The 22125-nt window shown below is 35.1% G+C and overlaps 2 protein-coding genes, 1 non-coding gene and 1 pseudogene across 5 annotated transcripts; 1 reads left to right on the top strand and 3 right to left on the bottom strand.

Moving 5' to 3' along the window:
• Window positions 1-37: 37 nt before the first annotated feature.
• ACLB-1 (ATP-citrate lyase B-1) lies at window positions 38-6223 on the bottom strand. 3 transcript variants are annotated; one of them, XM_089616829.1, is made up of 16 exons: window positions 6202-6223; window positions 4414-4538; window positions 4212-4314; window positions 3499-3564; window positions 3291-3414; window positions 3083-3217; window positions 2520-2657; window positions 2274-2429; window positions 2054-2182; window positions 1829-1961; window positions 1614-1741; window positions 1426-1531; window positions 1252-1328; window positions 1093-1163; window positions 722-1006; window positions 38-425 (listed from the first exon to the last, which is right to left on the bottom strand). In XM_089616829.1, the coding sequence occupies exons 2-16, from the start codon at window positions 4511-4513 to the stop codon at window positions 350-352; spliced, it is 1827 nt and encodes a 608-aa protein (XP_089472955.1). In that variant the 5' UTR covers window positions 4514-4538; window positions 6202-6223; the 3' UTR covers window positions 38-349. The 3 variants fall into 3 exon arrangements, with proteins under 3 accessions (XP_089472955.1, XP_089472954.1, XP_089472952.1); XM_089616828.1 differs by lacking the exon at window positions 6202-6223 and adding an exon at window positions 6120-6142; XM_089616826.1 differs by lacking the exon at window positions 6202-6223 and adding an exon at window positions 5599-5730.
• Window positions 6224-13426: 7203 nt separating this feature from the next.
• LOC149392675 (U2 spliceosomal RNA) lies at window positions 13427-13623 on the top strand. Its single transcript, XR_016299961.1, has one exon. It is a non-coding gene; the product is annotated as a U2 spliceosomal RNA (small nuclear RNA).
• Window positions 13624-14347: 724 nt separating this feature from the next.
• LOC149392676 (TPD1 protein homolog 1 pseudogene) lies at window positions 14348-15109 on the bottom strand (annotated as a pseudogene).
• A 745-nt stretch (window positions 15110-15854) lies between these two features.
• HCF107 (high chlorophyll fluorescent 107) lies at window positions 15855-20232 on the bottom strand. Its single transcript, XM_089617672.1, has 8 exons — window positions 19714-20232; window positions 19319-19462; window positions 18535-18840; window positions 18161-18220; window positions 17597-17842; window positions 17400-17510; window positions 17145-17321; window positions 15855-16407 (listed from the first exon to the last, which is right to left on the bottom strand). The coding sequence occupies exons 1-8, from the start codon at window positions 20158-20160 to the stop codon at window positions 16114-16116; spliced, it is 1785 nt and encodes a 594-aa protein (XP_089473798.1). The 5' UTR covers window positions 20161-20232; the 3' UTR covers window positions 15855-16113.
• Window positions 20233-22125: the final 1893 nt, after the last annotated feature.

The raw sequence follows: 22125 nt of genomic DNA on the forward strand, positions 1-22125 counted from the left end.
AAACAGCCAAACTCAGCTATTTTATTACGATATAACGTTTGCTCTCTAATATATTTTTATTATTATTAATATTATTATTGATAGAAAAACACAGAAAATTCGTTCCCTTGTAAAAGCAGTTTGGTTACAAACTTACAGACAGCCCTGCCATTGGCACTAGCACTACCAACACTATAAGCTAGCAACGGTAAACAACAATCATCTCAGCGCCGTTAAAAATAAAAAAAAAATATAAAAAAAGAAGTTATAAATAAAAAAAAATCTTTCAAAAACAGCATTGCTCTGGTAAAGAAGAAGAAGAAGAGCACACCAAACTCAAAGACTCTCTCTCTCTCTCTCTCTGTCTCTCTCACTTGGTGTAGAGAACATCTTCCCATGGGTGACGGTATAGTGGCTGTTTCAATCTCTTCTGGTCAAAAGTGTGCCTAATAATAATTCCACAAAACTTGGTCAGACAAGGAAATAGATATACCTCACACAAACCATCACCTAATATAAATGAACAAAAACTTGAATACATGACACTGATTGCTTTTTGGTTAAGATAAGAGCGAACCCACCACAAGTCAGTTCGAAAGCTAGCTATTATTAATCACGACATCCTAAAGGAAAAGGAGAAACCGACTTCGACATCTGATCTAATATCTCCACAGAAAACAAAATCTTCTAAATAATGTTGTAATCTCGACCCTTTAAAGAAGGAAAAAAAAAAAAAGCTCACCCGATGAGACCGATGGAACGAGCGAGGACGAAGAGGCCGTTGAGGTATCCGATTTCGACGATCTCGTTGATTTCGGCTTTGGTGAACATTCCGCTTCCGGCGAGGAGATCCAAGAAGAGAGATCCGATAGCGCCGTCGACGTTCAGGACCAGATTGTTGGCCTTTGACAGAGTGTAGGTCTCGACTTCAACGGCGTATTCCATGTACTTCGTCGACGGGAAATGGGTCTGAGCAAACTTCTGAAGAAGCTCCACTCTTTTGTCTCTATTGTCCCCTCTCTTGATCCTTTTTTTTTATATAATTTTACAAAAATTAAACGGTAAGATAATCTTTAAATCAAATCATTTGACAATGTTTATATATAGTAGTACCTGTGTCCAATCCCCGGGACACGAATGCCCTTCTTTTTCATGCTCTCGACAAACTCGTACGGTGAAAGCTTCTGCAAAACAAAGAAGCATAAAGCTTATTAGTTTTAAAAAAAAAAGAAATAAAAATGGTGGGTTTGAAGAGTTCATATTGTGGATTACGTTGTCGTAAGCGTTTTTGAAGTAGCGAGCAGCGTCGTCGACGGCACCACCGAATCGCGGGCCGATAGTCAACAAACCTGGTCAGATATATGAAATATAGACCCGTTATTATCTTAGCTCTACTGTTATTCAACGAACAAACCATTTCGACAGAGCTGTTGACTTATTATTTACCCGACACGAGACATGAAACGAGATCTTTTCCAGCCCTGGCAGTTACGATGGAGTTATGAGCTCCTGAGACACAAGGACCGTGGTCGGCACAGAGCATAACGCAAATCTAACACCACCGATCACACATGTATTAGTTCCTCCGATGAATCGAGCATAAAAATCGAAGCTTTATAGTGACGATTAATTACCTCGATGAACTGAGTACAGTAACGAGGAAGGCTGCGTTTGAACCACAATAGAGAGATAACATCTCCCACGCCGAGACCCTGTTCGACAATGGAAGACATAGGGACGCCGGCATAACACGGTTCCTCGCCTGCAAAATTGTTCCGAAGAATATAATTTAGAACAATCGGTTGATATTTACAAAAAATATGAGAACTTTATTATGTTTGCTTTGTACCTCTGTCGTCGGAGATGGTGGAAATGATGTGAGTCGGAGCCCGGACTTTCCCGCTCTTAATGGCGATGCTGAGATCTTCGGGGATCTGCGGAGGCTTGACTTCCTTCACCGCTGAAATCTTCCCCTCTTCAACCTAAGTGGATAAATCAATCGGTTAAAACAATTTTTTTGATGCTAAGGAGGGTCATATCTCATATATTATATATATAGACTTATTGAACTCACCAACTTCTCAAAAGCTTCCTTAATCGAATCTTCAAGGCCTTCGTATGAAGTAGGAACAACGGCTCCGGCATCGATGAGTGCCTGATTCTTGGCCTGTGCAGACTCAAGCTCACCCCCACTTTTAGCGCCCTGATTAGCATAATGTTACCAGAAATTAAGCATACTTTTAACGCAATCGAATCCTACAAAACAAGTGAAGTTTGAGAGGTTTGTGACTCACAGCGTGACCGAATTGCACTTCGGACTTGAAAAGCCGTGCACAGGTTCCACTAACCCAAGCAACCACGGGTTTGTTCACCTTTCCCTGTTTCAATGCTTCGATCAGGGAATACTCGTCTCGCCCACCGAGCTCTCCGAGTACAACGATCATCTTAATCTGAGAGACAGGTTTCCAAAGATCTGGTTTAGAATCAATCGTTTTGTGAAGTCTCTTCGGGAGTAATAAGCGAAGGCGTAATTGACATACCTGTGGGATATTGTTGAACCTCAAAACATGGTCGGAGAGTGTGGATCCGGGAAAGACATCCCCTCCAATAGCAATACCTTCATATATTCCATCGGTCACACGAGCTATTGTATTGTACATCTCATTAGACATCCCACCCTGCAATGCCCAAAAAAATCATTATCTTCAACGACATCATGAACAATAATAAGAGATGACAATCGTCGTCACTGTATCTTCTTCAACAAAGATAAGCAACCATAGTAATAATATTGCATTTCCTAAGCTTTTCACTATCTACTCTTATGAAAAGTGGCTAAAAAGCCCACACGTCCTAAAAAAAAAACACACCTTTCCAAGGACGTGGTCATATCGTCAAAAGTCTAAAGAACATTTGTCTTCTCTAAACCCATTGATCTTAGTTTTCTTTTTCATTTTTCAATCGAAGAAGTACTTAAACCCCAACAAACATTCAAGCTAGGCAAATTAAAGATTGTGTTCTGAACTTCAAATTTATGAAATTATAAGCTATCCAAGACATGTCCAATCTACGATCGAATTACGCAAAGAAAGAGTGTTCGTACAGATTTGGAGACGAAACCAACAGATCCGGGTCTGTACAGCTTGCACTGGATGATGTTATCGATAGTTCCAGCTGTGTCACCGATCTTAAAGGCTCCGGCTTGAATGCCACCAACAGTGGCGGGTCCAAGAACAACCTGCAAAACCATTGTCGTTCAATTAGTGAAATTCCCATTCGGGTTTGTTTGTGAGTCAGTACTCGGTCTTTACCTTGTTGTTTGACCGAGCGAAGGCAATCAATTCTTTGGTGTCTGCCTCGGGAACACCTTCAGCGATGATAGCCACGACTCGTATTGTCGGCTGCTTCAGTGCACCCATGGAAGAAGCCGCAGCACTGAATGAGGCAAAGTTATATTTCCAGTAAATAAATTAATAAACAAATTTTAAAACAATATATTAGCATATGATATATACCAACCTCCGAAACGAGGCAAAGTTGATAAAGACATCGGCGGTGGGATGTGAGGCGCAGGCAGCTTCAATGCTGCAGAATTGCCGATTAGAATGTCAGACAAATTCAAAACTCAAAAAAGTCAACGACGATGTGCTTTGCTCTGATATAAGTGTCTTAGCCAAAAACACTTTAAAAATCCACAGAACTATTGAGTTTTAGACATAAAAGGAGGGACACCCAAAAGCGTTTTAGCAATGTTGATTTCTGTTATTGGAGAAAGGCATCGAATCATTTCGGGAAATATTCTTGTGAAAGAATAGAGAAGAGCCACGGGTCTCTAACATTACCCGAACCCCATATATTCCTATCAATACTACCAACTGTTCATCTGTATATTCTGTTCTTACTTTTATCAAATGCTTTACTGTTTCATCAACCAAATCAGATCAAATTCATAATATTCTTGTGAAAGAATAGAGAAGAGCCACGGGTCTCTAACATTACCCGAACCCAATATATTCCTATCAATACTACCAACTGTTCATCTGTATATTCTGTTCTTACTTTTATCAAATGCTTTACTGTTTCATCAACCAAATCAGATCAAATTCATAACAATACGACAATAGAATAACTATATCATCTCTCTCACAGCCCTAAAATTTGCTCCCGAGAATTACACACCAAGCAAGTTAATTATATTGAACCTATATCTGAACTATCTACACACGACTCACGTCGAATGAACTGGGATTGCGATTTCCTCTTGGCCGAAAAAGAGCTTCTGAAATCCCTCTGAGCCGGGGCTGATGATTCCGGCGACTGACGGCGTGTCCCTCCCTGCACTCACAACACAAGTAACGTCACTATTACACATTTCCACCGAAAAGAATCCAACTTCATGCAAATAATCGATACTCGTCATTAAGCTTCTCGTACCGCAAAGGAAGTCAAAATCAAGCATTCGCTGGATCGGAAGCTGCTTGTAGTTGTAAAACAGAGCTTGAGTCGTACGCGAGAACAGCTGTCCGGTCGTCATCGCGCCGAATCAAAGGCAATCCAATCTGAACACACACACACACACACACACACTGTTGAGCATTTTACCCTTATATAATAGTCTAGAATATTCCTAAAGAGAAATAGTTAAGCAAAAGCTGATATGAAGGCCTAAGTTAGAGTAATGAAAATCGAGCAATGAACAAATCGGCCTCTTTCATTACATTTTCTAGGATTTTTTTGGAGTTTATACTCAGTCGAAGAGGAATATCTGATAGCCCTGAAGCAGGGTCGTATCATACACAGAGACACCATTACAAATAAGTTTCGAAATGTTCGAAAAAGAAGCCGAAATCTCACAACACTACGAATAGAATCCTATCGAACTGAGATCCCATAATTCTACTACACCAGAACGAGTATTTCCTCGTAACTACGCGTATCTTTCGAGATCAGAGAGAGAAACACAAATCTTATTGTTTCAAACTCTTGCATGATAAAGATCTTATATCCCAAAATCAAAACACACGCCATAAACAATGTGGATCTATAGTCATATAAACTTTGAATGTTATTCATTGCAAAAAAGAAAAAAAAACATCATGCCCAAACACACTTCTACACGTCTATCTATGCATGACATAGTCATAAAGTACACACTTGTCCGTACAAACAAACACAACTGAACCCAAAAAAACAAACTACCAGTCAAAGAGATCTTAGCTTAGGAATTAAATAACCAAACATACGTAACCGAATAAGAATCTCCGATTTGCAGATCAATCAAATCACGAACACCAAAAGATCTCAAGCTCCTCTCTTACTTCACTTCCACTCCTCACAATATAGCTCTCTCTAAGCTAAACAACAAAGATTAATCAAGCACTAATCCAAATCATAACTTCGAACACATCGAAATTCAATCCAAAATCAATACCAAAAGGCGAAACGGAAATTCGGTGATAAACATATAAACTATAACCAATTATACGAAACGGATCAAAAGGCAATCAATCAGATCCGCTCCGACAAATAAACACACACACACACACACAAAATTCTCTTTTACGTTACTTGAAAGCAACTAAGCCTAGAAAAAGAAAAACGAAATGTGATTTCTGTTACCTCTCTTAGAATGCAAACAATTGGCCAAATCAGAAGAGTGAGAGAGAGAATGAAGGCGAAGAAGAACAAGAGAGAGAAAGTTAAGCACTGAAATGAAAATGAATATGTTCTCTTCTCAACATATATATATACACATATATATACACACACTATATACGACGATACAGGGAATGTGATGAGATAGTCACGTGGCGCTTCTAGATAGTTGGCTCGGCTCGCTCTAATCTAACTCGCTTGTATTTATTTTATTAATTTATTTTTATTTAATTTAAAGAAAATTTATTTATTTTTTTGGTAAAAGAGAGAGAAAGGTTGGCTGAGTGTGGCTGGTTGGTTGGGAAATGGTTAGGTGGAAGGTTGATGGCTTGACTTGTAAATTTGAAGTTGAACTACTTCCTTTTATTCATGCAATTCCATACTATAATTAAATTAAATTAATAGTTCCGAAAAATAAATAGGGAAAAACAAGGATTCACTGAACAAACACAGCTATTCGATCTCGGAATGAACAAAAAAAAAACCTCGAGACTCTGAGATCTGATCGTCTCCGTTAATGGAGGTCTCAACGGCGAGGCCTGACCTCGATTGAATCAATGAACTCGCCGGAGATGGGCGGAGATCGGACTGGTGTGTGTGGTGGAAATCGACGATCGTCGGATTTCAAGTGTTTCGCGTGTTTGTAATTTCTTGAGAGTATTTTTTTTTGGGTTTATTTTGAATGGAGGGTATTTTTTGAATTTATAAAATATTGTATCTCTTTGTTGTGTACAAAAGATTAATTTATCAAATATTTTAATGATTAGCCTAGAGGCTAGAAGTGGAGAATAGATTTTTTTTTTCCTTTTCAAAAAAATAAAATAAAAAAGAAACTATAGATCTATGTCACTCCTCAGTTGCCTTCTATATTAGCTAAATAATGTCTTGTTTGGGCATCCGATTAGATCGGTTAACCGTGTCACGTCATTACCGGTTAAAACGGTTACAACTATGATGGTTGACGAGCTCTCACCGATTCAATACGATCAAAATATGATCGTTTATGTTCTTTCTTCGTGTGTCATATTGTCAATAACTCAAAATCTATAATTTTTATACAAAATTAAATCTCGACGCTTAGGTAACCAATGTTGTTATCACTTGTACATAATGTCGCTAGTGTATGGAATGCAATGTTTATTCGTGTATCTTGAAGTTGCATTAAAGTGATGATATCGAGTAATGCAATTTTGGACTATATTTGTTTAGTTTGTCGAGGTTGTAAGTGAATATATGCTTGAATCCTTCCCAAACAGTAGATTTTCTTTTTATGTTGTTCTTCAGTTGACGACAGTTGAGTCAAATTAGACGTTGACATGAAAATTATAGAATACTTTGTGAGGTCGTTGTGGGAGGAATCAATGATTTTTCAATTAGTGTAAAGTTGGAGGAAAATGTTGGATTTGAGGCATCGATCGTCAAAAGTTTTATTGATCTTTGAACCGTTAGAGTCCTTCTAGTAGTTGTTAATGGTATGTTTGTGGCGAAATGTTTTAAATCGGGAGACAAAGATTGACTTTGGTGTTCATGAATGCTAATCGATCTTCAAAGTGCGAGAAGTAATGAGAATCGTTGGCATCGAGACCCTCTTACTTATTAGTAGTTAGCTTGAGATTCAAATTCATAGTGCTAAACATTCTTTTTAGGTGGGAGTGAGTTGATGAGAATTTGATAATATAAATGAAGTAAGTAAATACTAGTTGAGATTATGCATAGTTGAAACAATTAGAAATCTAATGTGTTTATTTGACAGATAATGGATACATTTTGTGTGAAACATTGATTAAAGGAATAAGGTAATTACATAAACAAAAATATGAAATTTTTACCTATGTTTTAATAAATAAATAAATAAAATTTGTATTTTATGAATGTTAGTTTTTTTTTAAAAAAATTTAATTAAATTAGCACCGTTATGATTATTTCGCAAAGGATCTCATTGCCTCATATTGGCAACGGCAAGTAAAAGAGTGATGGACTATTTTCTATTTAAAAAAAAAAAAAAAAAAAAAAAAACTATATAATATACCTCTTGATAGTCATCTCACTAATAAGCATTTTTGAGAATCGAGTACTGAAAGTCGAAATATTCTATTTATCATGATCAATTCTATGCCACAAACACTAAAAACGATAAATACTCAAATATTAATTTCAATTAATCATACGAATATTCTATTTATCCATACGATGCATCAAGGGATGACCGATTAATTTAACTAGTCGATTAAAATTGATTGAGCATTTCAATTATTTTAATTACTGATTAAAATATAATTAATGGGCCTATCTTTAATGTGGCTAGCCACCATAATACTATAACTTTTTTAATTTTACACATTATTTGACAAATACTCTATTGTTCATTGCTATTGCAACTTTAAGTGGAAGAAACATGATTTAGTTTTCTGGTAGTGGGAATGATACGAACTTAAAATATTTTGTAATAGACAATTGACATTAATCAATTAAGGTTTACTAAAACCTCCTCAACGTTTTTCAAATTGTATTCATACCAAACACATCATTTTGGCACGTGATGCGGACAGCGGACAAAATCACACACGTGATATTAACAAAATTAAACAAAAATGCACGGTGATGTTAACATATTATTATATATATATTAGCTGCTATATTTAAAATAAAATAAACTATCAATATCGCCAAGATGTCCATTGATCTGCAATTGAGTCGCGTTTCAACTTCCAACTTCATATGAAAATAAATTAATGATTTACTTCAATTATACGTATTATCACATGCTTTATCATTATAATGCATATGCAAAGTTTCAAGTATAGCCAATATCTAGCTATATCTAAGCAAGATCTAGTTTTTTTTTACACTTTCAGTACGATATTTATAATATCTCGTATAATTTTATAAAATTTTGTGATAAGTATATGAGATATCGCAGAAAATGATCTCGCTAAGTATTTAAGAAAATTAGTCGTTTAAAAAACTAAAAATTGATAGAAAATCGATTGTCGAGACTAATTTTTTTTCTTAAAAAATTAACCATTTTTTCAATACTAATTCTCATTTCGTCGAGAATTACCAATGAGTCTGACATAAACATGTGTCAAGTTACGAGAGATCTATGATTTTCGACAAGCTACGATATATAATTATTTTAATATACATAATTATTTTTACAATTATTTAGCAAAATAGCCAAATCAAACCTTTAACATTGCTAAATAGCCAAAGTTTTGTAAATACTAAGTAAATAGCCAGATATTATTTAAGACACATCTGCATTTACTAAAAAGCTCAGGCTTTCCCGCCCATAAGCACACGGTTGACTTTAAAAAAAAAATTAAAAGAGGTAACGTGTAAACGAGAATCGAGGAATAATAACTGCAATTAATTACCGATTATCTCTCCACCAATATTCAATCTGCCATTAAGAAAAAATCTATCTCAAAAATATTTTCAAAACATCTCCTCTCTCCGACGAACAGGAACTCCATTGGCGACAACCGACGAACTGGAACGATTTTTCAGACCACCTCATCTCTCCGGCTCTAACAGGTATGCATGTGTGATTTTTTGGCAATTGGAACTCTTATTTACTAATATTCAACCTCGATTTACATATTAAACTATGAAAAAATTGTTCTTTTTTGGAATCGATTATGAAAATATACGGTATTGAACATTCATCTCCCTATGTATTATGAGTCCGTGCATTATTGGTCTATAATCCTAACATTTACACATAACCCTATTCATGACAACGAAATTTGGGGGAACCGACTATTGTGATTTAAAAACATAATGCATGTTCTTCAGTGATTACAATGTTTATTGTAAATCCTTTTGAATGTTTAAATGTTGTTGGAACGGGTTTGATGTATAAATCTTGATGTGTTATATCTATATCTTGATGCGCAGTAAAATGAAATCATGTATCAGTGTGTTAGTTTTCCCGATATACCATTGTGAATGCGTTTAGAAAATTTGGTGTTTGGATGTTAGAAGAAAAAATTGGAGTCGACATATTTAGCAGTAAATCTGAGTAAATATTGGATAGTCTAAGTTATTTGGACCAAATATCTATTTACACATATTTACTGCTGAGTTTGGATGTTAGAAGAAAATAATAGTAGTCGACATATTTTGCAGTAAATCTGAGTAAATATTGGATTGTCTAAGTTTTTTGGATCAACTATTTATTTACACATATTTACTGCTGAGTTTGGATGTTAGAAGAAAATAATAGTAGTCGACATATTTTGCAGTAAATCTGAGTAAATATCACACAGTCTAAGTTTTTTTTACCTTTTCTTTATTTACACATATTTACATCTCAAGAAGAACGACGAACCAGTTGCAATGAAGCTTGCCATCAATGAGAGACCAAAACGCGTTATAAAGAAACCAGCAATGCTACATTCACCATATGTCACGAAGAAGAAAGTAACAAAGCAGGTTGATGAGAATCCAAGCAGCCAGCCTAGTTTCTCACTCAACATCGACGATGTCTAAACCGTTTATCTTGCTTTTTAATTCACCATCAGGATTTCAAAATTTATTATATTACTTAATGATGTGTATTTTGAGATTTATGTTTGCTAACTCTTTTGGTACTTTGGATTTTTCGTTAATCCAAAGAAACATATATATGAGTAAACTTTGTCATTACTAAGACCTATATATTTTGATGTTATTGGTTAAACTGAAACATGACTTATGTAAATCTGGGTAAATAACCTATCGACGCAAATGTAAATGAACATTCAACCAACATTATTTACATTAGTTTACTGATCCCTACAGAAATCAAGAATGCAATATAAATCTGGACGAAAAATATAAGAAATAATATATAAAAAGAAACAAAAAAATTACAACTGCCACGTCCATTTAGTTCCTAAAATAAAGGGATCATTAATAGACTAAATCATGTTCACACTTATATCAGGAAATACAATTCCAAAAATTTCGGGAATAAATTTCATCCGAAAATTCAAATTAGTAATTCAAAATTCAAACGCTCATGGGCAATTTTCGGAAATAAAAAAACCTATTATTGGGCCACGTCATCGGAATGGCTATTTACTTAGTATTTACAAAACCTTGGCTATTTAGCAATTTTAAAGGTTTGAGTTGGCTATTTTGCTAAATTACCCTTATTTTTATTATACTTTTTATAAAATATTTGTTGATATCTCTGTCGGTATGCAGTATCTCAGTAAAGTTATGATCGGTAAGTCGATAGCGATATTTCAAATAACTATAAAATCTTCGTCAATATCTCTCTCGGTAATCGATGTCTCAATAAAATTGGACTATTGATATCTGATCGGTAATGATATTTGAATCCTTGCTATAATGTGTCTCATTTAAATGGTTGATGGAAGTTGATAAAACTATTTGACATGAATTTTACCAAAACGGTTAATTATTTGTCTTTTTTCTTTTACATTCATATAGGTGCATTTTGTTGGCCATATCAAACAATTTTTTTCAAAGGTATAACCGTAACTATCAAGTATATATAAAATAACAACATAAATTTTTTAAAAAATCATATTTAAAATGCCTAATATTAGCAACTATTTACATATGATGATCTTCGAAACTTTTATCAACAACAAAAAATGAACTTATATGTGCGCATATATATATATATATATATATATATGTGTGTGTGTGTACGTGTGTTTTAGATGAAAGAAAGTTGGTTTAAGACTACTTAAAGAGTGAGGATCATTAGCCTTCTACAACTTTTTTTTTTAAGATAACTTTATTAAATAGTAAATAAAACGAACTTTTTTTTTATCTCTTTTATAATGTTTGTTGTAGCGTGATTTTTTTTAGGGAACATATATATTATATATATATAATTTTTAATAACATATATTTTTGGTTGATGCTTTTGTACCGAATATGGGCAAACATTTGGTCAAAGAAAAGCTCCTCGGAGTGCCTTGACATATTATCGTTTTAGTCAAACTTATCCAACAATACGTCAATACCACATGATTGGGATAGTATTATGTGCCGTAAATTGCAATATATTAAAGCTTAAAAGGTGTTATATTTAGACCTCCAAAACAAAGGTGTAATAGTTAGACTATAGAATTAGAAACATACAAATATAGATATTTAAAGATACCGTTATTTGACCACTATACTTAAGGTACCTTTACACCCAAGGAGTTATTTTGTTTTATTTTTCCCTTCCTTTATTACTTATGGCAATTTCAACAACTTCAAATTGACTTAAGTAGAGTTTAGATGCAACAACTTGTAATCCATTGGTATATTAATTACAAATAATATAAATAAAATTTCAAAGTTTAATTTCGCAGCTTTTGCTAAAAAGTGGCTTACTCGAGGTTTTTTGTTCAATTGTTGTCTTATTTATGCAATTTTTTTTGTTATAATTAGTTTTTTTTCCCTAGATTTACTCAAGATTTTTATGTGAAAAATCTCAAGACCACTTGAAACGTTTGATTTGCGATTTAACTAATGTTTTAAACATGTTTAAAATCTAACCACATTTAGTGATGTGACTTCAGTAACATATAGCATTTTACGTAATTCTTCGTAACATTTTCATATGTTAATTTTGGTTATATAGTTACGTACCTTTTACTGTTCTATATGAATCTACGACGTCATATTACATTATGAAGCACGAGTTATTTCCCAAACTATTGAAAATTGGCTTTTGTGTACTTCAAGTTCAAACGAAACTTTTACTATATGAATATTGTAAACTGGTCCATATGATTTCTATTTTTTTTCCAAATAGTTCTTCAAGGGCTGAAAAATTCATTGGAATCGGTAATAGAAAGCTATACATGTGAAACTTCTTTTTATTACTCACTATGTTCATTAATTTTCTAAAAATAAAAAAAAATAAAAAATTTGGCTAGCAGTAAAAAGGTGACTTTGTGGTGATGCCCATCATTCATTTAGTGATGATGTTATCATCGTCAATTCAATAATAACAGACACACTTATTATTTAGTGCAAAGCAAAAGAAAGTAAAAAAGAAAAGGTCTTAGATCTCCACTACAACCATTAAATTTATTAAAAAAATTATCCTTGTTAGTTTTTGTAAATTAGGCAGCTTTGCAAAGTCACTTAGCATTTGTTTTTAATGTTGATTGTTTAGTTCATTGTTGGGTATATTATAACTGGTAATGATGTGTTATCCGGACTAAATTATAAGCGTATTGGATTAATAGGTGTGAGATGTTGATCCTATTCTAATAACCTCATATTCAATCACAGTTGTGAGATCAAATTCAAGTTAGAAGAAAAAAACAGCGAGTCAATTAGATTTGTTTTTGATGTAAATACTTAAATATTGCGTTTAGAACCCAAGTTGCAGAATAATTTTTTTTGTTGGTAAAATATATGAAAAATAGGAAAACATAATTGTGTGTGTGTGTGTGTTTTTTTTTTTTTTTTTTTTTTTTGTTGTTAAAATTAATTGTTGATGATAGAATTAAAACACTCCAAACATCTCACAGATCCACCATTAAACGTTAAGAGAAAAAATGAAAATGTAAATAACAACTCACGGAGGTAACTAAAGAGATAAGTTGAAACTTGACATTCGGTTAAAATCAGAAAAAAGGTAAAATTCCATATTGATCTTATAGTGCTTATAGTATACTGTCTATAACTATACTATACATACAACTTTGGATTTTCATATTATGAGATGTTACATGTGGAATAATTGTTTCGTCCCACATCAGTTATACACACGCCTATTGAATGAAAGTTTGTGGTATAAATTAATGGCTGATTTCTATTCCAAATCATACCTTTCTCGGCCTTTTGGCTAAGATCAAGTGTAGTATCTGTTCTTATCAGTTTAATATCTGATATGTGGGCCATAGGCCCACACGATATTAAATTTATTTTTTTAGGGTGTGGGCCCACCACAGCAGCTTGCTGCTGGGGCCCACGAGCGTCGCCTTGACTTTGCACTACTGTCTGGGCTTTGGCGTAACCCTCCTGCACAAGTTTAAACTTAATTGGGCCACGAGTTGATTTCGGACCAATAAATAATTTGCCTCATGCTAAGAATGGTTATTATGAAGTATGAATAAAGGGACTAAAATAAATAATGATTTTTTTTTTTCACTTTGTTGTTAGGATTCTTTTTATTGGGAAAAGTTTGTTGTTTAATTTTCCGTTTTGCCTATGAAAATGTTTTTATTTATTTATTTATTTATAATTCTATCTATCATTTTCAAATTTCACGAGAAATGTAATACAGTTTTTTTATCTTATATTACACCATCAAAATAAAGAATGAACAGAAGTGGATTTGACTTTGCCATACTGGTGATTGTAGTATGGTACACACATTTTCATGAGCAATATATATATTATATTATATATATAAAGTGGATGAATCACTCTACTCACAAAACATCGTATTGAACAGTATTTAAAAAAAAATTAAAAGAAAAAAAAAGAAATTGAACTATAAACATAAGTATTATTTAAGTCTCTAAATTAAATAAAAACTTTAAATACATTTTTTTCAAATTTAATTATTTTTAAAAGCAATTTGTATTATATAAACTAAAACAAATATCTAATGATATACACTAACAATAAGCGAAATAGAAAAAACTTGAAAGATCACAAATAAAAAATGTTTGATTTGTGTTCTGCAAATTTAAAGTTTAACAACACATTCATAGTAGTTCTTCCAAAATATATATAATGGTCAACAAAAGTTGGCAGAGCTGAAGGAGAGAGGGTACATAAAGGAGTTAGAGTAAGTAAATCTGATGATCTGGCTACTCCTCAAAGCCTTGCCTCCGTTGACCAAGCAGTCGTCAAACGAGAGCCTCTTGAAAGTCAACGGGCAAATGACAGTCTCGGAGGCGAACCAGCCACAGCGGAGATGAATGTTTGAAGGCGAACAGCCAAAAACACAGGCGTTGACTATCTGGACAACGTATTTTGGGATCCCAGTTGATGTCTTTGACTCTTTGCTCTGTGATATGCTTATGTCTTTGCTCGTACACCTTCTTGCTGAATAATAATAATAATAATAAATATCAGAATAAAAAAGAAAGCTTATAACTTAAAAGTTTCCAAAAGTTACCAAAATACCGGGTATATTGGTCCAAAGAGTCGTATTCTTTTTAATATTCGACACTTCCGGGATAAAAACCAAATTTAGTATATAGTTTTGTGTTACTAATATATCTGAGCTCACACGTGTGGGTGTGTGTGATTACTTACTATGTGGCGGCGATAAAAGCTTTCTCTGGATTTCGGTTGTGTTCTTATGAGATATTGAGTAAAGAGAAGTCTCTGAAAATAGAATAAGAGATAAATATTATTATATGAAGATTTTGTATAAAATAGATAGATAGAGACGATAAGTATAGATAGTATTATAGTACGTACCTGAGAGTGTGGCGTTACTCGAGGCAATAATATTGATGATCAAAACAACCATAAAGTAGTAATACTTCATGTTCATATATTGGAATGGTTGAGAGAAAAGCAGCTAGAGTTTCACAAGAAAGTAATTTCAACAAGTCTTTGTTGGAACTTGGAAGTGGAAGCAAAATGTTGGTCAAAGAGATAAAGCTGATCATCGATATCAGCTTGAGTGTAAAAAAGGTTAAATTTTCAATCTCTCTCTCTCTCTAAATAAAGAGCACAGACAAAATCTGCATGATGAAGAGTAGAGAGGACATATTTTTGTACTTGACTTCACTTCTGAGCTTCAATAAGAGAGATTCGATGAGAGAGAGAAAAAGAGAGGTCAGGATTTGTATTGCCCTTTCCATATGTCTCATTTAACATACATAGTATTACATACAAAGACAATGCAAAGGCAATGTGTGTGTGTGTGTGTGTGTATATATATATATGCATCATCATATTCTTACATATGTATCTGCCTTGGTAGAAGCATGTGTACTGTGTTAAGATTAAGAAAGGGTATTAATTACGCAATTTAGAGGGAGACCAACTGATGAACGAATCTTTGAGCCATAATAGTATGAGCCAATGCTAGGAAGACACGTGGCGAAAAAAGAGGTAATCGGATTTCACGTTGGTAATGTAACAAATCTATTTCACAGAGCGCATGCACTGCAAATAATGCAACGCTTCTGATTTGGCAGCTCTACGAAGTCCTGACAAAACTGTCAAAGCCGATCTGACCAATATGCCCTTCCCATGCAAGGCTTTCATGAGATAATTAATGAAAAATGCATTACCATTTAATTATGCCGTTACATAAGTTTGGTGTCTCTTGGTCCGTCTCAAAGCTCTGCGCAAAAGCCTTTTATTCTGGCCTTGTTTTTTAAATTGGTATAAAAAGTGTGTTCATTTTCAAACTAAAATTGAACTAAAATAAAAAAGCTAATTCTAGTATAGAAAGGCAACATATTTTTAGCAATGTGTCTCTCTCAAAATTCTATGTATATACACTTTTCAAATTTTACCATGTTACGATTCACAATAGGGTTATCGTCGACTCGGGATAGGCCTCGTGTAAACTCTCGGCTTTGAGCTCGAAGTTCTCGCCGTGTCCAACATAATATCGAGCTTTCTTGCGTCTAAAGACAACCTTTCTGCGATAAAAGCGTCCAAATCGAAACCGCTATCGACGCCGTTATCAGTGAAAGCCTCGTTATTTTCATCCTCGGGCGTTTCGTCCGAGTTCTCCAACTTCAAAAGTTTCTTTACTTGCCCGATCGCCGGGTCTACCATATCTAATAACCCCATCACCCACGAAGCGTCATCGACAATCTCGGTTCGCTGCACCGGCGAAAAAATAAAAATAAATTTAAAAAATACAAAAATTTAGCGATATAAGCCACATAAACATAAGCTTTTGCATTTTAGCCAACGTTTTGTAAATTTTTCGTAAATAGCCAAAAACTGTTGTAAATATTTGTAAATAGCCATATTTACTAAAAATTTAGTCTGCATTTTCTGTTATTTTTATAGCGTAAATAGATTTACGTGACTATTTACAAAAAATTAACAAAACGTTGGCTTCAAAATTTCTAACCTTTCATAGGGCTAGATAACCACTCGACCCTTAAAAATATTTACTTTTAGACTTGTGAGCATCTATAAGACGCTAAGCAGATATACCCGTGAAACCATTTCCTAGAAGCTCATTGATGTATCCCGATTCATGGATCTCTCGGTTCGAACAATTTCTTTCTTTATACTCTTTTTCAAATTTGATATCGTAACTGTAATGGTACTAAAGCCGTTGCTTTAGGCCTCGCTTTGAGAAGGCCCGAAATAAATATCTGATTGAAATCTTCCTAAGCTAGCATTATTTTCCTAACAGACCACTTACTAGTCCTTAAATATTAATCTCTATTCATCTCCGCTTCTTCAAAAACGTGTTTCTTTCTCCAAAATTTTTCTTTAGGCCTTAAATTATGCTAAGCTGGGTATTTCACCCGAGATTGAAGTAAAGATGGGAAATCTTCCGTTTGGGCGAAATTATAAAGATCTAAACTTTATATTATTATTACCTGCTGGAGATAGGTGTTGCGGATTTCTTCGGCTCGGAAAGAGTTTCCTTGATCTTCCTCGAACGCGGCCCATGTCATCCAAGTTATGAAGCTCTGAGAGTTTATATTCAGCGACGATCTGAATAGTCTCCGAGCCGCCGATAGATTCCCAAGTTTGTGCTCCAACACTCCCCAAGCCTGCACTTTCAAAAGAGTTTCGTTAAAAACACGATCTTAATTTTACCGTAATTGATTAATGAATTCGATATATTTTACCTGAAGGCATCGAGCGGCGGTTTCGCTGGTGGAGTCGATGGATAGAGCCTTTTGGTATAATTCCCGAGCTGTCGATATATTTCCTTCTTTCCATTCCATCCATCCCCAAGCCTATAACACAATTCGTAACCTCTTTGTTTAACAAAATTTTCTTTTTTTGAGTATTGATTATTATGGCTGAGAGTGTTTAGCAGTACCATCCAGACGGGTTGGTGTTTGGGGTCCAACTGGGAGGCTCGTCTGAACAAAACTCGGGCGATATTCGCGTTCGAGTGTTTGTATTCCAACAGAGCGAGAGATTGGAGAAGAACCGGGTCCCTCGGATTCAGCGCGTGTCCGATCTTGAAAAGCTTCCTTCCCGTTTCCACGTTTCCCACTTTGGTTTCGAAAACTCCCCAGACGTGCCACGCGAACCTGTTCTTCGGGCTCGCCTGTATAGCTTTCTAAAAAAAAAAAACAAAAAAATGATTTTCCAACAGTTTTAAAAACGTCCAATACTTGACTCAAATATGAGAATTTTGCCCAACTCTGATACCATTTGTTTCTGATTTGAATGGATAGAAAATAGGAAATAAAAAGATAGTTCCTTTACGCTTTAACTGCTTAAATAAATGATCCAATACTTGACACAAAAAGATAGTTCCTTTAGTCTTAAAAATTAGTAACAAGCTAATTATTATAAATAATATTCCTTAGATCCAAACACAGTTCCTTAAGTCTGCTTAAACCGATCCTTTTCCTAATCCATGAGAAATAATCACCTCAAAGAGTTGTCTAGCAACGCGATTATTTTCTTGCTGAACCTCCATCTGCGCCCAAGCCTGCACCGAGCAATAGAAAATACAAAACAAAAACAGAAAATTAGGATTTATAGCCAACTTAAACGTTTGACATTGCTAAATAGCCAACGTTTGGTAAATCTTAGGTAAATAGCCACTTTCAGACGTAAATCTTAGGTAAATAGTCAACCTTTGGTATATGAAAGTGGCTATATACCTAAGATTTAAGTCTGTAAGGGGCTATTTAGCAATGTCAAACGTTTAAGTTGGCTATTTTCCTAAGGGACCCAAACAAAAAATAAGAAAAAAGTTTGACTTGCAGCGCAAGAAACCGAACGGTTTTGAGTTTAGCGTACCAGCCAGCTGGCACAGCTTCTGGGGTTGAAATTGGTGGCCTGTTTGAACAAGAGGCGAGCCTGTTCGAACCGTCCCGCTTTGGCCTCGAGCAAGGCTAGGGTCTGATAGACGTACTCGTTCCCTTTGCAGAACTTGAGAGCCTTGGCGAGAAGGTTCCGGGCCTTTCTAGAGTTTCCCTGTTTGAGCTCGAGAATCGCCCATCCGTGCCACGCCGCTATGTGCCTCTTGTCCGCCACCGTCGCCGCGTCGAAAAGCTCTCTCGCTTTCCTCACATTTCCCAACTTGCTCTCCATTATCGCCCAACACTGTCCCACCATATATCGATGACAACATAATCTCGATTTTTAAGATTGATAAAGTCATTTGGTTGATTGACAATTTCGGAATAATTGGTTTACACAATATAATCCTAGTTGCGTAATCCTAAATTTCGAGTAGCAGAAATGCATTATTAGAAGTCCTAAATGCAAAATTTCAACAGCCTAATCTATCCCTAGTTAAAACTTGTATTGGCTAAATGCAACATAGGATTCGAAAATCAAGAGCACACACGTGAAAAACCCGAAGCGTTGAAAAAATACTTTACAATTGGGGATTTGTAGAGCTCTCTGGTATGAAAATAGAGTCAAGGCTCATGTATTCATTAACACAGTCAAATAGTGGATCACGTAAATTATGATTCGGAATATACTGTTGTGTTTATCTTTTAGTTGTGTCGATTTCTTGCGTTCTAAGCTAGCTCTGGATTATCACATTGAATCTAACAAGAGGTAATCAATTAACCTGCCATATAAAAGGATTATCTCCTTGAGTAGCCTGTGAACCTTTTTCGTACACAGCTCGAGCTTCGATGTTCTTCGATTGCTTGCTCAGAGTCTTCCCTAATAACACATACGCTCTTCCATCTTCCGGCCAATTGCTTATACACTACACCATAAACATATAATTTTAAGACGATTAAAAAGTTTTTTTTTTTTTTTTTGATGTGTATATGTGTGTCGTTTATAAAGGCTTACAGAAGATAGTAATTAATTAGATTAATTATACTCTCGTCTTTTTTTGCTCAGATTATAATAGTTTACATTAAATGTAAGGAATTTTATTTAACTCTTAATCTAACTAATCTTCAGAGACAAACAGTTCAAAAGTTGATGAGAAAATTGAGCTGATTGGCTGACCTTTTCGAGAATCTGCTCTGCTTCGGCGAACCGGAAATTCCTGACGAAGACCTTGGCTCTGTACAAAGCTAAGTCCAGATTGACGACGAGAGGCCTCTCCGGCGAATCCGATTCCACTCTCTCTCCCGGAGAGAACATCGACATCTTCCGAGCCATCTCCGCCAGTCCGGCGTCGATCGCCGACGCCTCCGGAGACGGAGACGGACCTTCCTCGCCGGAGGAGATCTCCCTGTCAGGACGGCGAACCACCGGAAAGGACGCGTCTCCGACGCCGGATCCGGCGACCTGGTCGAGCACCGGCGAGGATGAGAGGTCTCGGGAAGAGCATCGGGGAGTGACGTGGAAGCTAGCGAGGTTGAAGTTAGGGCTTTTGGAGGTGAAGAAGTTAGGGTTTGATGATGATGATGATGAAGGAAGAAGATGAAGATGGCATTGCAGTGCTTTCATGGCTTCAAAGCTTTTCCTTTTTCGGTCTGACGAGACTTCCACAGAAGAAACGTGAGGCGGGTAGAGCAGCGATGAAGCTGTGTTCTTTTACTATTTTACCCTTGATGTTAATTTATTTATTTTTGTGGTATTTATTCGAGATTTTTATGAGGTTTTCCAAAAAAAAATTATTCGTTCTCTGCAAAAATATGAGATTTTATTAGAAGATTTATTTCTGTGGACTGGTTTGTTACACATGGTTTGACTTTGAGCTGAGTTGAATTAAAGAATATTTGATGTTTCTGTTCTTATAATTAGAGGGTATTTGGGTCATTTGCGTATAACATTTTAACAGTTTTGTGTCAAAAACCAACGGTCAGCGTGTTGCCTCAGCGCTTCAATTAGGAACCTCAGATTTTCTTGCAAACGTGGAAGCTTTTCATTGGACAACCGAGATATTTATCACAAACGATAATAATCTCCCATGATTCTATCTTCCCATGAGAATTTACATTTAAAAAAAAAAAAAAAAACTCATCACTGTGCTCTACATTAACGCCAAGGAAAAACTCATCGCATGGACAACTTTATGTGGCTCTTTCTAAAAACAAAGAAGAAAATATGTGTCAACATTTTGCTTTATCTGTCTTCAAATATTTAGGATCATAACCATACTAAGAACATTGTTTATCGTAATGTCTTACGGCTTGCGAAAATTATATGAAACATTTCTATTCTCTAATGCAACACGTTCCTTCTCTCTACATTGACTTGATTGTTTCTTGCTCTAATGGATTATTATGTCATTTTACTTGTCTTTTCTTTTCAATTATTTTTCATTCAGGTAGAACGTAATGTACACAACATAAAATTGCATTTCAGCTATTAGTACATGCCCCTATCTCTCTCTCAACATTAGTTCATTCTGAAATGTATATTATAAATGTTAGCAATATTACAAATAATATTGATAAAAATTAAAGACAAAAGCAAGAAAATAATAAAACTTATATTCCATAACATAAACCGGAAATGGAAGAAAAAGAAGAGTTCGGCAAGGAAAGTATCGAGGTCCGTTTCAAGGCTTGGTCCGTTTGATGGTTTCCTTGAAACTTTTTATCGCTCTCCCACGGGTGCTGGATTTCGTGAGCGAAAGCTTTTCATGATACAACGACTAAAAAGACGGGCAATGCACCACAAGACTCGACTTCGGCGAACTAGAACTCAAGAGTTAGAAACTACCATCGAACTACAAGTAAACAAATAAAGAAAACAATTTCTGAGAGAGAGTTGGTGTTTGTTGTGTGTTCAGAATGAGAGAACCCAATGCCTTTTATAGATGAAGCATGGCATTGGTTACACGAATTTGAACCACCCAAAACGTTTAGCCATAATAGCCAATTAATCCATTAATGCTCACTAACTCTGTATGTTACAAATCTGTTTGGATTCACTCCTCTGACAGGTTTGTAACCCTCAAACGGATTTTAAAATGTAGGCTTAACTGATGCAATCAATGCATGGTTACACAACCTCATGAATTAATTCCCAATATAACACAAAAGTTATTCACGGAATTAAAACATTTCGTAAGTGAATTTTGCAATAAAAATATAAAGATTGGCCGAAGGCCCAAGCCCAAGACCGAGACATTCCCGAAACCCAAGTCCGGCACGGCATGGCTCGGCGGTGGCGCGCGCGTGTGGTGGGCTAACATGTCCAATTACTATATTGAACACTCATAAACTCTAATGCTATATAAACCGTACAAATATGTTCATTCCCAAGCAATGCAGGACTCTTGCAATTCACTTCACTTATATATCCATAATGTGTTTTTAAGCATATTTTGAGCACTAATTTCTCATTCATTATAGTAATGATTTTGACAAATAAATAATCAATCTTATACCCATCGCAACGAGGAACAAGAATATGCAAGAATTAACAAATTCCAATGAGTGGACCTCACTAAAAAATTAGTCA

This window comes from Urtica dioica, chromosome 6 (genome assembly GCF_054948205.1).
Source record: "Urtica dioica subsp. dioica isolate 48M chromosome 6, U.dioica_male_clone48M_v1_H2, whole genome shotgun sequence".
NCBI lineage: Eukaryota > Viridiplantae > Streptophyta > Magnoliopsida > Rosales > Urticaceae > Urtica > Urtica dioica.

Excerpts from the sequence above, each read along its gene's own strand:
- ACLB-1 (XM_089616829.1), bottom strand. The coding sequence starts at position 4,513 with ATGACGACCGGACAGCTGTTCTCGCGTACGACTCAAGCTCTGTTTTAC. Across the intron at positions 3,415-3,498 it reads AACTTTGCCTCGTTTCGGAG|TGCTGCGGCTTCTTCCATGG; the intron begins GTTGGTATATAT and ends TGCCTCATTCAG. Across the intron at positions 2,183-2,273 it reads AAGTGCAATTCGGTCACGCT|GGCGCTAAAAGTGGGGGTGA; the intron begins GTGAGTCACAAA and ends TATGCTAATCAG.
- HCF107 (XM_089617672.1), bottom strand. The coding sequence starts at position 20,160 with ATGAAAGCACTGCAATGCCATCTTCATCTTCTTCCTTCATCATCATCA. Across the intron at positions 17,843-18,160 it reads TTGCTAGACAACTCTTTGAG|AAAGCTATACAGGCGAGCCC; the intron begins GTGATTATTTCT and ends TTTTTTTTTTAG. Across the intron at positions 17,511-17,596 it reads AACACCAACCCGTCTGGATG|GCTTGGGGATGGATGGAATG; the intron begins GTACTGCTAAAC and ends ATTGTGTTATAG.